This window comes from Adelges cooleyi, unplaced genomic scaffold (assembly GCF_023614345.1).
Source record: "Adelges cooleyi isolate 19-005CV unplaced genomic scaffold, UGA_ACOO_1.1 ACOO_flye_CR_arks_rails_tigmint_CR_PRNA_247, whole genome shotgun sequence".
NCBI classification, from domain to species: Eukaryota; Metazoa; Arthropoda; class Insecta; order Hemiptera; family Adelgidae; genus Adelges; species Adelges cooleyi.
In genome coordinates this window covers 6,300,785-6,315,232 of record NW_026095912.1, presented here as the reverse complement: position 1 = coordinate 6,315,232, position 14,448 = coordinate 6,300,785, and the positions used below count along the sequence as shown (strand labels likewise).

General features: G+C 27.7%; 3 protein-coding genes across 6 annotated transcripts; 2 read left to right on the top strand and 1 right to left on the bottom strand.

Annotated features, from left to right (window-relative positions):
- Positions 1-47: 47 nt before the first annotated feature.
- Positions 48-2,354, bottom strand: LOC126837057 (phosphatidylinositol N-acetylglucosaminyltransferase subunit Q). 4 transcript variants are annotated; one of them, XM_050570789.1, is made up of 6 exons: positions 1,489-2,354; positions 1,275-1,410; positions 877-1,021; positions 633-819; positions 454-568; positions 48-388 (listed from the first exon to the last, which is right to left on the bottom strand). In XM_050570789.1, the coding sequence occupies exons 1-6, from the start codon at positions 2,239-2,241 to the stop codon at positions 195-197; spliced, it is 1,530 nt and encodes a 509-aa protein (XP_050426746.1). In that variant the 5' UTR covers positions 2,242-2,354; the 3' UTR covers positions 48-194. The 4 variants fall into 4 exon arrangements, with proteins under 4 accessions (XP_050426746.1, XP_050426747.1, XP_050426750.1 ...); XM_050570790.1 differs by having other exon boundaries at positions 1,275-1,407; XM_050570793.1 differs by lacking the exons at positions 877-1,021; positions 1,489-2,354 and having other exon boundaries at positions 49-388; positions 1,275-1,385.
- An 80-nt stretch (positions 2,355-2,434) lies between these two features.
- On the top strand, positions 2,435-4,187 carry LOC126837058 (actin-related protein 2/3 complex subunit 5-B). Its single transcript, XM_050570794.1, has 3 exons — positions 2,435-2,697; positions 2,925-2,997; positions 3,066-4,187. The coding sequence occupies exons 1-3, from the start codon at positions 2,555-2,557 to the stop codon at positions 3,303-3,305; spliced, it is 456 nt and encodes a 151-aa protein (XP_050426751.1). The 5' UTR covers positions 2,435-2,554; the 3' UTR covers positions 3,306-4,187.
- Positions 4,188-8,091: 3,904 nt separating this feature from the next.
- LOC126836402 (protein O-mannosyltransferase 1) lies at positions 8,092-14,408 on the top strand. The gene is made up of 14 exons (XM_050569751.1): positions 8,092-8,440; positions 8,642-8,829; positions 9,142-9,266; positions 9,648-9,824; positions 9,900-10,068; positions 10,139-10,391; positions 10,495-10,677; positions 10,793-10,966; positions 11,074-11,187; positions 11,250-11,403; positions 11,776-11,999; positions 12,071-12,197; positions 13,469-13,643; positions 13,710-14,408. The coding sequence occupies exons 1-14, from the start codon at positions 8,327-8,329 to the stop codon at positions 13,885-13,887; spliced, it is 2,355 nt and encodes a 784-aa protein (XP_050425708.1). The 5' UTR covers positions 8,092-8,326; the 3' UTR covers positions 13,888-14,408.
- Positions 14,409-14,448: the final 40 nt, after the last annotated feature.

Sequence of the window (14,448 nt, the reverse complement as noted above, 5' to 3'; positions counted from 1 at the left end):
TTACATGACAACCCATTATTAACATATTATTTATTAACATTTTTAACAAAATTTGATAGAAGTAGCGTGAAAAGATATTTTAAATATTTATGTGTAATATAATTTATATAATATAGTTTAAATAATTTTACATAACATTAATTATTTTAATACAAATACAACTAGATTTCAGTCTTTTTTTACATGGTTATAGATTATATCGGATACAATAATTTACCCGTACACACACGTTCTAGCAGTGTCATCCATGAGACAGTTAATGGTCGTTTGATTGATTCTGGAATATAATGATTAACCGTGGCCCACCAAGAGTCTGCTACTAATGTAGCATCTAGCACTACGGTATTTGACAAGTCTGACTTACTAGCAATATTGAGTTTGATAATCCCTGAAAAAAATAAATTCTTACTTATCTATTTAACATAACTTATAAGAAAAAAACGTAGTAGTAACCTGCAGCTGAATTTGGTTTAAAAAACCAAATAAGTGATGTGTAAATTGGTAATACTTGCAATGCATATCGTAAACGAATCAGTACTCCTTTAGTCATGACCAATAATATTCGTAACTTAATAAAACCAAATATTGTTTTAGGCATTGTTTTCAATAATTAAACTTTTATTATAACATACAACTACAAACACGATGTAATAAATTAAAGTGGTTGGTAACAGGAACAGTAATATAGCAAAAGAAATTGTCCCAACATATAGTTGTTGAGTGGTGTAAGGTATAGACCTTCCTGGCTGTGGGGTACAGCTACGACCAACAAATAGTTTTGCCAAAATCATAAGGCTTTTCCATTGTAATTTGTACAGCCTAAATAAAAATGAGAAATATATTATTAATAATAATAATGTTTTTATATGCACTCACCAAGCTGCATACACATAAATCCAATACACGTGTAAGCTAACAATAGCTAAGACATCTTCTAGAATTGCAATTTGGAAGGACAATCCAAATTTTCCAATAAACATATAAACTTGAAATGTGAATTCCAAAAAAGGCCGACATATAACTGAATATTTTTTTTAAAATTATGTTTTATTATTATTTACATAGTAATAAGAGCTAATTTTATGAGAAAAAATAATTGTGTTATGCCTTAGTAAGTGGGAATGCTCACCGTATATTTAAATACATTTGTTTTAAAAATATTACCTATTAAGCTACACATACTTAAAAGTTATAAAATAAATACTAAAATATACATATGAATGCTAAGAGTTTTTTGGAATTTTAAATCTTGGGACTAATATTTTATCACATACCTAAAAAAGACCACCAAAGATTCACTAGAAAAAGGAAGCATGTTCCAAGTAAGCTGTTCAACGGATCGTTGAGTTTTAATCCTGCTGGGCTACCCATAAGCCATTGTAAGGTACTTTGAAGTGCCATAATTACCTGCTAAATAAAGTTAATTGTTAAATTATATATACATATATATATATATATATATATCCTAAAACAAAATATTTTACATACATAAGAAATACTAGATGTATAGGAAAAAAAATTGTTGGACGACTCAAATATTGTGTTGAAAAAATAAATACAAAATATTCCAATAATTGCATCCCATATGCAAGATATTAAATAGTTGATAACTTTTATTTTTGAAGAAACATTATTCTTTTGCATGAGGTTTTCAATTACCCACACATAGTTTTTTGCGACATCCAACATATATTGAAACAATGTTAGCCGCAACAGAGTAGCTTTTAAAATTTTTAGATCAAAAATCATGACAAGAGCATTTAACAATATTAAAACATAGCTTGCTATATATTTTGTTAGTTTAAAATCAGACCAGTTTTTAGTTTGTTTTGTGTTTTTCACGTAGCTTAACCATTTTGAAAGCATTATAAAACAAACAAAACTGTTAATGTCATTTTCGTTCTTAAGTATTGTCCCATAGTCACATAAGTCTGAAGGCTCATATAAAATTATAACAAAATTATTGAGCCGATTTAAAGACCAGTTAGCAGATAAATTTCCATCGATTTCAGTTATACACAGAATATTGTGATTGGTATTTTCACTACATCCATAGCAAGTAGTTCTTGTAAAATGTCCAAACTTGTGCATATAACAATCGGCACGGGTTCCTTGAGAGTTGGCAAAAATAAAATAATATCTCACATCATTGACCAATTTAGTCAATCCCACCAGATCAACTGTAATTTCAGGTGAATCTAAAATTGGTTTAGGAAAAAACACTACTTCTTTCTTAATCATATTACTATTAACACAGCAAGAAAAAAATGTTTGTTTATATCGCACTTGCAGGTTGCTGTTTTAAAACATAAACAAAAAATGTAATTTAAATTTGAAAAAAACTATAATATTGTTCACCGTTATCACTATAGCCGTTATCAAATGTCATGTTTGGCAATCGAAATAGATAAGAGTTCATATCAATCTCGATGCGTTTGGCTATCAAATGACTCCAAGTCACAACCACAGCTACTATAGATAGTTAGTCATAAATCATAATAATATAATTAATAAAATACAATTTTTTTAAACGGAAACAGTATTTACTTCTATAATGTCTGAAAATACACGAAGTTCCGCTTTTCGAAAAATTGATGTCGATCAATTCAATGAAAATTTCAAAGATGATGAACAATCAGAGTTCCAGTCTGTAACAACAATTCCAGATGAAACGGAAATCAATGTATTGATAAATCAGTATCCTTTACTTTCCAATTACAATAACTTTAACCCAATTATAAAATATTTATTGATTTTTTAGGTGCATGATTAAAAAATATGCATATTTACATATTAATGTGCATGTGTTAAATATTATTTGTTCCGTCTACAATTTTTTTTGAGATATTAAGGTTATCATATTGTGATTACTAAATTAAATAGCTATATTTCACATAAAATTTTCCTTAGCAATTTTTTTATAGAGGGCGACTTGCGGAAGCTTTAAAATCTGCACTAAAAAATGCTCCTTTAGGGTCAAAAAATCAACAGCTGAGGGTAAGTAGAAATAATTAAATAGTTAAATAATGATGTATTGAATTTACGTGAAACTATGTTTCTTTTAGGATAATGCGCTAAATGTTGTTATGAAAGTTTTATTGGCAACTAAATTATCACAAATTGATGAAGTTGTTGGCCAACTTGATATTGATATGGTAGATATATTGATGAAGTACATTTACAAGGGTTTTGAAAAGTCAACGGAGAAAAAAAGCAGTCATCTTCTAATGTGGCACGAGAAAGCATATGCTCTTGGTGGTGCTGGAAGTATAATAAGAGTATTATCAGATCGAAAAAGAGTATAACCTATTCAATTCAAATGAATAAATAACTGGTAATGATCAACAAATTACAATGTCACATATTGTATTTGAAGAAATACAATTTGAACATTTATTATTATGAATTAAGATTAATTAACTTGTTTAAATGTTTATTTTAAGTTTTTATCAAATTAGGTTAACATACTGGAATTTTTAGTGCATTGATATCAAATCATAAATCCTTAATCAATCTAAAATCCTTAAAAATGTAATCAATGATTAATAATTTGTATATCATACAAAACATTAGTCAAAACCTGTCAAATATTTTTAAATAGCATGTTATAGCACGTTAAATAGCATGTTAATGTTAAAAATAAATATTTAATTTACTAAGTACAAACATTTTTTTTTAAATTTTGTGTGAATTCAAAAAAACAATTTTGGTTTATTGTTATTATTATTTTAATAGCTGTGATACCAGTCACAAATCATTTTATCATTTAAACTTGTTCAAGTATTAAATAGTTATCATTTTATAGAATGTTTTTTAACATAAAATTACTAAAAAACGAATATATTATAAATTATATTTTTTTTAAAAGTTGCATCCTTTTAATGGCAATTAAGCAACTAATACTATTTAAATATTTTTGTAATTATAGTATTTTGATTTTGTTCTTTTAACTAAATATTTGTATTAATAATATTTATGTATTTATACAAAATGTAGTAACTTATTTTAAATAATAATTTATTACATTATAATCTATGAATGTTTTTGGTCTAATAAGTGGTGCAATGAGGGAAATGTTTTAGATGTCAAAACATTTATTTGAGCAATGTTTATCAAAAACTTTAACAAACAAAAACATGTATTTTATGGTATTTAATAAAAGTAAATTCTTATTGAGTTTCTTTTAACGGGGTAAGAACTCTCCTTGTTATATTTATGAAGACTTCTCTTCAAGAAAAGCAGTGTTAGATCTTAATGTCTCGTTAAGCTAAGTAAGTAGATACTGGATTTACTTGATATTTAAGTGAATTGATTCTATTAGTTTGTTTATCCTAACTAATAAAAACTGCAGAGCTTATAAGACATTAAAAAAACCAATAAAATGTGGATGGGTAGGTCATAGATGTACAACTATTCTTATAACTAAGTGATAAAATCACTTTTAAATAAAAGCTTCGATGTGAATCAGAGGATAGTAGATTCAAACTAGTAGAGTCCAAACCAAGTTTAGTAATGAAGTATTATACGTAAGTGGGTAATAGTAGTAGTAGTAAGTAATTAAGGGAGGTCTAGTGTTCACAAATAAAAATACAAATTTCGATAAAAGCATTTTACCTAATGATAATAATTATATGCTTAAAATTAATTTTTAGTTTTACGGTGGATACGATCAGGGTTGTTAGTCAATACAAATGTAATGCCATAGTTATCCATAGATTGTTATTAACAATATAATGAAAATATTTTTATTACCTGTTGACTCTTGTTTCACTCACACATAACAACCTAGTAACTGACAAAGTGTAATTTTCCCTTATTTCTGTGTTTCTTCTTAATAAAAAAAAGTTTGACTACAGATTTTTGAAAAAATTGTATATGTAGAATGTAGATATACAATTGAAGGGCTGCAGGGAAAAAAGATAAATGTCAATTTTTTTGGAAAATGAGATTTTGGTATCAAATTATTTGTATTGACGTATTGTATCTTTTATGCGTTTGAACCAGGGAAAAAACAGATTAGTCGAGAGTAACGACCACCGGATGCTTAGGCATCCGGTTAATTTCAAAATGTGTTACGTTTTGAAATTAAAAACATGATTTTCTCAGAATAAACAAAAATTGACATTGATCTTTTTTCCCCACAGCCCTTCAATTATATACAACTATATTGTATATAGTATAAATGGTTTCATTTTAGATTTACCTTCGGTTGAATTTTCATTCCTAATCCTTAAGACATTGTTTAAAAAAGAGGAATAAAGAAAAAAATCTATCCCTTCTAAAGGAAATTACTATCAGAAGAAAATAAAAATAAGAAAAACAATTAAGATTATAAAATTCAAACAATTTTAAAGTTATGGTTTTAAGTAAAGAAATACTCATTTAAATAAATAACATTTTTTAAATTTTCGAACTTACACATTTCTTAATCCCTTCTCATTTTACTATTATACCTACCTAAAATCTAAATTGAAATCATTCCCTGCTTTTTATCAAACGTTCAAATCAGTTTGTGTCTTGGCAGCACTGCGCTATATTATTGATTTATAAATGTACATTGTAACATCTATCTATATAGTTCTATAGAGACAACTCCCATCACTAGAGACAAGCATAGTCCCTGTAACTTATTATACTAATTTAGGTCATTGAAGTAGTACGTGATATTGTTGATCGCCAAAATAATAAACGCAAAACCAAATAAAATCAATGACCAAAGTTATAATTTTCTTTTAAAAATACAATAAGTTTTACCATTTACAACTTTTTTAAGAATATCCAAGTTAAAAATGTGAATTGGTTTTAGACTAGTTAAAGCATGTATTTAAATGTATATACATATAACTGTAAGTATTCCAACATCATTTGCTTAAAAAATTAAGGTCATCTTAGACCTGAAATGCAGATAGTATTTTAAAGATATTACCTCTATTTATAGGAATGTACCAGCGGTGTCATTTTAATCATCAGTCAAGTATTTTTTTTTGTTCCGTTTGTTCAACTAATATATGATAATGGATCAGCCATCATATTCAAAAGATATCGTTTTAAATATGGGTTGTCCAAGTTCACCTGATCAATCAAGCTCGCAAAATGTAGTTCATATATCGTCTGACAGTGATACAGACATCGAAGATCATGTATATACATTTAGTAGTAAGAAGTCTAGTACTACTTTACTTGATGTAGCTAACAGGTTTTCTGATCCTGATATTTGTCCAGTCTGGCGTTGCAATATTTCACGTAAAAATTCAAAGTATCTAGTAAAGGGTCATTTAATTTCTGGTGACCATAATATAACAAAATCAATAATTCACATGATACAAAGTGAAAGAGGTAAATTTTCTTTACGACTTTCTAAAGTAAAATCTATAAATGAAGTAAATCTGCCACTAATGATAAAAAACGCAGGTATGTCTGCTGTTTATTTAACAATGCCTTGTTCGGAGCGCTTGACTACTAAAAATAATTGTTTTTTAAAAGTACGGCCTATGTCTCATTTAATATCTTACTTAAATCGAAAAAAAGGTATAGGTATCATATCGCTAATACTTAGAGTAAATCCAGAACTAATACTTGATCTATATGTCATTCCTCCTTCTAAGATTTCGGCTGGTTTTTTAGAGCCATTATTTGAAGATTTGAGTAATAAACCCCTTAAAATGGATCATTTAGTTATTGTGGCAATTTGTAAACATTTTTTCAAAATTTAATCTTAAAGATTTATTATAACTTCAAACATTTTTGTTTTTAAATAGGTATTTGTATCTATATTACAGTCATGTTTATAGATACATAGTATGTAATTCTGTTTGTGCGGCTATAACAATTAGTGTTAATTAAGTAGAGCTTGTGTGAGTGAGTTAAGTGTGCTGCTGTAAGCAATTGTTTTGTAACTTGCAAGAATTAAACCCGACACATCAATAACGTTTTTTAATAATGTTGCAAAGTTTTGGCCTAAACAATTCTGAGGTCTTTGAAAACGCGCCATATTATTGTTCGGGTAACAATAAAGCTAATGTTTAAGGAATATAAAAGTGTTTTCTTTCAAATTGCTTGTACAACTAAATAATTGTTACAGTCGTAAAGACTGTAAAAATATGTTATTATTGTAATTACTATTGATTATACTATTAACACAGTAGCATGTATATATATATATATATATATATATATATATTACTTTAAAAAGACATTTTGTGAATAAATTGTACATTTTATCTTATTTGTTTTGTTCAATGAAATTGATTTGTGATTTTCTTATTTTAGACATAATTATTGTATAGGTATTTATAGTACTTACAATTTGTATTTAAATTTTTGTGGACTTAAAAACATAATATGTATTGAAAGATAAATATATGATACTTAATTTATCTAGTAGTGTTATGATTTTATAATTATATCACTCAATGGCTCAATTATATTTTTATAATAAACAATAATGGTAGTTTTTTGGATTCATTAAAAATAAAGGTAAGTTAGAGTAGAATTTTGTTATGTTCTAAACAATTTCACTAAATTAAATTATATACATACAAAAATATAATTTAATTTAGTGAAATTGTTTAGAGCATAACAGTATACCATTTACATAATTACTAATTCTAGTATGTACTATTTCATCTGCTGACAATAATTATTTTAAATCACATAATTTATATGGGTATTTCATTAAATTTAACAATATTAAGAATTACATTTTTATTTGATGTATTATTTTTTCATAAAAAATACCACGTTCTTTAATGCCATATAAAAATATGAACTAGGATTTAAAATTATTTATATTATTAGTTCTATAAAGTAGTATTAAAATATATTTTACAACTCATAAATAACATTCGTGAAGGTAGGTAAGCAGACAACTATATTTATACTATACATCTCATAAAGCTTTTTATTATTTATCAACTTAAATTTGTATTCATTTTAAATCGTGGTGAGTATACATAACACAGTAATGTTTTTTCATGAATTACAAGTCTCAACCTTATTGGGTTAAATCCCAATAGCTAACATTGATAGTAGATGTTGATAAGATTGTGTTAGTTTCGTCTTAATTCTGATAAGAAGATAACGGGAAAATGAGCCTGAGGCCAGCAACGTCTATGGCTGGTCTTACAGGTAACAGGCTATGGCACTGTAGTGACTGCTTTTCGTGTTAACAAAAATAAATGACATGTCAGCAAAATTGCAGAGCTTTGGAAATGTAGTTTTTAGTATTAAAAGTTAATGTGCAGAGTATGCTCAATGAAATATACAATAATTATTAAGCACTAAACATGATTAAAGGCTGAATGTGATTCAAATTTCTTTTTAAATTATGGTAACCGAACAAAAAAATATGAATGTTGCAACAGATTGTCAATTGGCACAATCCAAAAACAAAATCAAACAGCTTAAAAAGAAAATTAAGACTCAAAAGTCCGAAAAGAAGGTAATACACATAACAATTTATAACATAGTACAGACTTGTTGGATAACCTAAACACTGAGAAATTTGTTACCAATGCTAGTAATGTAACAGTAATATTGATTTTATAGTAGCTGATATAGATTTTCCATATTTTATACTGTATTCATTAATCAATGAAGAGTAATCAAATTATTTATTAATTTGGTGTACTATGTGTTTTAGTATGAAAGAAATGATCAAGATATTAAATGTAACCATGATCCGATTGAACAAAAATTAACCAACGAACAAAAACAAGATATTTTTAACAATTTCAAGATTAGTATAGAAATTAATGTTTTGGCAGTAATACTCTTTCTGTCAGCAGTATCATCTAGGTTTTTCAAATTAAATCAACCCCAAAATGTAGTGTAAGTATTTTTATATTTTTTTCTACAGTTTAAGTATAATATATTTCAAATAAATTACTTATAATCAGTACTCGAATTGGAGGTAGGAGGACTAAGTACCCCAACATTTTTCAAACATTGTAGCGTACCTCTACTAATTTCTATAAGTGGTGGTTTTTTTGTGATAAAAAAAATGCCGGTTACACTCTTTTTATTTAAAGTAAAATCGTCCCCCTACGGTTTTTTCCATTCAAGCACAGCATATAATTGACACAATTGCAAAAACAATACAATCGCCACTTCATTGTACATAATATGAATATTGTATTATAGATTTGATGAACTACATCACGGAAAATATGTAAGTTTGTATATGAAACGAACATTTTTCTTTGATACACATCCGCCTTTTGGGAAACAACTTATAGCTGCTATAGCATACTTATGTAATTATGACGGTAAGTTTTTTTATAATCTCAGCAAGTTAATTTTAAAAAGTAAATAATATATATTAATGTATATTAAACAGAATTAACTATATTTTAATAATTTTTTTTCTTTGTTAACATGTTAAATATATTGATTGCTACAACGAAGAAAGTCATAACTTGATTTTTGTAACTCTTGAGGAAACCAAAAATAAAATTTCAATTTTGATTAATTGGTCTAATTTTTTATGTACATAATTTATACAAGATTCCTATATTCCCAGGGTGGTTTTTGTGTTAAAAAAGAAAGGACTTTTTGTTTTTGTTATCAAATTAGTAAAAATTAAGGTATGACTTGCTGTAGCAATTTTTTTTTTTACTTAATTTTGTTAAGGCAATATTCTTTTTTAGGTAATTTCAAGTTTGAAAGAATTGGAAATGATTTCAATGATAGTGTTCCTTTATTTGGCTTGCGGTTTGTACCAGCACTATGTGGTAGTTTAATTATTCCTGTTGCGTATCAACTTATGTTGGAACTAGGTTGTCGACATTGGTGTGCAGCATTAGCAGCATTTCTTTTGCTATGTGGTAATTATTTTACTGTAATTTATTTGTTTATATATTTAATGTCATTTAAGTCAATTAATTAAACTCACTTTGCAGAAAACACATTATTAACACAATCTAGATTTATTTTGATGGAGTCTATTCTAATATTTTTCTCACTGTGTGGTCTGTTGTTTATATTGAAGTATAAAAGACTCAACATGAAATCGTCAGTTGCCTTATTATATTTAGCAATAGCATCTATTTGTTTAACTATGGCTACGTGGTAAGTACAAAGAAACTTAAAATTGTATACCTACAAGAATTGTTTAATAGCAACCATTATTATTTTTCAGTGTCAAATATGTTGGATTATTCTCCTGGTTTTTGAGTTTATGGATAATTTGTAGGGACTATTGGGTTAACCATTTAGGCGATAGACATTTATCAGATATTACTGTAGCCGCATGTGCTTTTCTACGGTTTTTTATTACTTTTACCATGTCAGTATCGATCTATTTTTCAATATTTTTTATTCATCTCATAATTTTAAACAAAGCTGGCCCACATGACAGTGTTATGACAAGTGCATTTCAAGCTAGTCTAGAGGTAATAATCAAACATTTCAAATAGTTTTATTTTGGCTAAATTATTTGTCAATACTTTTAAGAAGTTCTAGTTTACTTCTTCTTATTATTTTTTGTTAATTTAGGGTGGCTTAGCTTCAATTACTAAAGGCCAACCTATGTATGTTGCCCATGGGTCACAAATTACTTTACGTCATACTCACGGTCGCACGTGTTGGCTTCATTCGCATACCCATGTGTATCCAATTAAGTATCCAGATAAACGTGGAAGTTCCCATCAACAACAAGTCACATGTTATACGTTCAAAGTACCTAAATATTTAATATTATCTTACATGGTTTTTAGCTTAGACTATATTATAATACTTATTATATTATTCAACTTCCACCATTTTTGTATTTTGTTTTTTTTTGTTTTGATAGGACGTAAACAATTGGTGGATTGTTAAAAGACCAAACAAAAATTCATTAGCTGTAGAAGACACCAAAGAACCTGATAGTATTCAGCATGGAGATGTTATACAGTTAGTACATGGTATGACAAGTCGAGCTTTAAATTCTCACGACGTTGCTGCTCCTGTATCACCACAAAATCAAGTAAGTTAATAAATTTGGAATAAAATAAAGTTTTTAATAAAAGTAATTTATTTTATTTTTTTAACTAATTATGTAATTTTATTAGTACTAAGATAAATTGTTTTTAGGAAGTATCATGTTACATAGATTACAATGTGTCTATGCCAGCTCAGAATTTGTGGAAAGTAGAAATAGCAAATCGAGATCAATATGGGGATAAATGGCAAGCAATCCATTCACAAGTATATATTTGTAATAATTTTTTACTTATTACTTTTTTTTTTACAATTTAATAACTTGTTAGGTGGTTTTGGTTCATGTTAATACCACACAAGCTTTGAAATTCAGTGGTAGACAATTACCCGATTGGGGATTTAATCAACATGAAGTTGTTACTGATAAAGTGTTGTTTCAAGATGATGCAGTTTGGAATGTTGAAGAACACCGTTATACTAAAAGTAATTATACTTAAGTATAAATCATTGCATATAACACTAAAATATAACAATTTGAGCTTTGAGGGTTTACGGTGAATATTGCAAAAGAGTGTAACTGGCATTTATGCGATTTATAAGTGCCAAAATAATTTTTATTTTTTGATAAAACATGAAACAAAACTATAGTACCTATTAAATTTATTTTTTTGACAACTAAAAAAAAAAAATGTTTTTATTGCACTATACTTCACTTGATAATCGAATATATTAATTTTCCCAAAATATGCAAAATGGCATGTTGTTTAAATGCTTTTGTAATATTGTCGTTGATATGTAAGTAACATCAATAATTTAAAATAAAAATATTTTATATGTTATTTTCATGTATTCCAGGTGAAAATGAAAAAGAAAGAGAGCGTGAACTAGTCACTGCTGAAATGATTCCACCAAAAGGAACTCAACTGGGATTATGGGACAGATTTTGGGAACTACAATACAAAATTATCTTCTCATCTCCAACAGCCCAAAACGTCCATTCTCACATGTATAGCAGTGATCCTTTTGAGTGGCCATTGATGGTCAGAGGTGTTGCTTACTGGTTAAGCGAACACGACAATGTAAGTAATAAACAGTCGTAAGAATACCATAAATTGTTTTAATTATTAAAATATTAATTGTGACGTTTTAGGGTCAAATACATTTATTAGGAAACATTATTATTTGGTACTCATCTACTTTATGTCTGTTTCTGTACATATCATTTTTCATATTTTATCTACTACGACAACAAAGGCAGATATATGATTTATCTAATGGTAATATATTTTTCATTTAAAGAACAAATAAATATAATATTGGATTTTATAAAATATTTAAATGGTTTACGGTTACACCTAAATTTACAAATTGGCTTTTATCTTACATCGTCCATCATCAAGATTAGAATGGAAATAGAGTACAACTGCAAGTTGTCCTTTTTAGATGTATTGGTTAACAGAAAATTTAAAGTTTTGTTCGGTACAGCGGTTTATAGAAAAACAACACGTACAGATAGACATCTAAACTTTCAGTCACACTATTGTCCAAAAAATAAAACTAGAACTCTTCACACCCTGGCCATACAAGTGGTATGTGTAGGAGACAAAAACTATCTGGAAGAAGTAAAATTACATATGAAACAAACACTTTATTAAGAACCAAAATGAAAACATGATCAACAGAATGTCGCTGATAGTCAACCCTCAAAGATGGTCCCAAAGGCACAATAATTATACTGTACTTAAAAGGGGTAACAGATTGCATAACAAGGATAGCCTACAAGCATGAGGTGATAACAGTTTTTCCTACAGTTATGAAACCAGGAGAATTTTCCCAGAGCCTGATGGATGCTGCACCGAAATTACACCGGGGGCTTATAAGACTTATGTTCTTGTAGTAATTTATACATAGATCAGACAGGAAGAGCCAAGAAGTGCGTAAACAAATAAACGCAAAAGATGTAGACCACAGACGAACAAAAAGATCGGCAGTAGCGGAACATGCTGATCGAAAAGACCATAATATTTACTCTGAAAATGGAAATGTTATCCAGGAAAGCATATTACGCAAAACGGATAATAAGAGAAGAGAGATAGTAGTAGAAAAGTGCTCACAAAATTTTAACATAGAAATTGTGATGGAAACTGGAGTAAATCTAGTATAATATAAATAAACAGGGGTGCAGAGAAGAGAGAAGCAAGTCCATGGAGAGGGGGGAGGATGAGGTCAGAAAAGCTGGCGGCGGAGGTAGCACCGATGGTGGTAAACAACAAACAAAAAGCCAGCAGCAAGAAAAGAATAGTAGAGGGAAAACACTCATCGGCATTTGTAATCTATGACCGAAGAGACGATTGGTTCAGTGCACAGTGAGCAGCAAAATGAACAACACATAACCAGCACTTAACATAGCACTGAAGATGAAAAATAAAAAGCTTCCAAAACGTTTGTAATTTGTAAATATAGGTGTAACCATGTAAATATTTCAAAAATACCTTTATAAACTACAACCAATTTATAATTGGATTTGATATTTTAAATAATTTTTCAGACGAATGGGAGCAATTTAAAACAATTGGGGAAGTATTAGCAATCGGTTATGGCCTACATTATTTTCCATATTTCTTTGTGGATCGTACGCTATTTTTACATCATTACTTGCCTGCTTTGATTTTTAAAATTTTACTTTGTGCAGCGTTCATACAACATTTAGCCAACATTGTGAAGTATGTGTTATCAAAATATTTTAACTAAACATTAATTTTATTGATTAATTGTTATTTTATTTTTAGATCAAAATTTATGTTGAGGATCATATTTCACTTGGGACTGTGTATATGGATTTTAAGTGTTATGTATGTTTTCAAAAAGTTTATTGTTTTTAGTTATGGGACAACTCCTTTGTCGTCTAAAGATGTTTTCAGGCTGCGGTGGAAAGACACATGGGATTTTATAATACATAAACCTTAATTAGAACGCTATTGCTACTAAAAATATTATGGTTTCAGTACAAACTGCCTATGAACAAAATATACAAAAGTAATATATCCCTAGTTGAGACATCTATTTTTATTACATTTATATGGTGTAAAAATGTAATATTCTAATTAGTATTAATATATATTTTTTTATCAATTAATTTAATTTGATAAGAAATATTTAAAAAACAAACCTTTTAAAATTGACCAAATTTTATAAAAAAAAAAAAACAAATTGTTAAAATGTACTACTTATATTAACTACTTATTAATTTGGCTTAATATACTTTCTGATATAAATATATTACTTAAAGGTGCAAGATTATTTTTTTATTACGCAATGTATATCTAGGAATGTAATTCATTAATTAAGAAGTGTAATATGTAATTATTATTATCAATAATCAGTATTATACTTAATGGAAATCATGACAATTTTATACAACATATGGACTGTTTAAGAGTAAGATTATGTGTTATTTAAGATAGTAGAATATGCATTGTTGTAAATTCAAATAAAAATATCAATATATGGAAATTTATTGCAACCTAA

Coding starts and splice junctions, on each gene's coding strand:
- LOC126837057 (XM_050570789.1), bottom strand. CDS start 2,241: ATGATTAAGAAAGAAGTAGTGTTTTTTCCTAAACCAATTTTAGATTCA. Junction 569..632: donor ATTACATCGTGTTTGTAGTT/GTATGTTATAAT, acceptor GGTTTTATTAAG/TTACGAATATTATTGGTCAT. Junction 389..453: donor TAAACCAAATTCAGCTGCAG/GTTACTACTACG, acceptor TATTTTTTTCAG/GGATTATCAAACTCAATATT.
- LOC126837058 (XM_050570794.1), top strand. CDS start 2,555: ATGTCTGAAAATACACGAAGTTCCGCTTTTCGAAAAATTGATGTCGAT. Junction 2,698..2,924: donor ATCAATGTATTGATAAATCA/GTATCCTTTACT, acceptor ATTTTTTTATAG/AGGGCGACTTGCGGAAGCTT. Junction 2,998..3,065: donor CAAAAAATCAACAGCTGAGG/GTAAGTAGAAAT, acceptor TGTTTCTTTTAG/GATAATGCGCTAAATGTTGT.
- LOC126836402 (XM_050569751.1), top strand. CDS start 8,327: ATGGTAACCGAACAAAAAAATATGAATGTTGCAACAGATTGTCAATTG. Junction 8,441..8,641: donor CTCAAAAGTCCGAAAAGAAG/GTAATACACATA, acceptor TATGTGTTTTAG/TATGAAAGAAATGATCAAGA. Junction 11,404..11,775: donor AGAACACCGTTATACTAAAA/GTAATTATACTT, acceptor CATGTATTCCAG/GTGAAAATGAAAAAGAAAGA.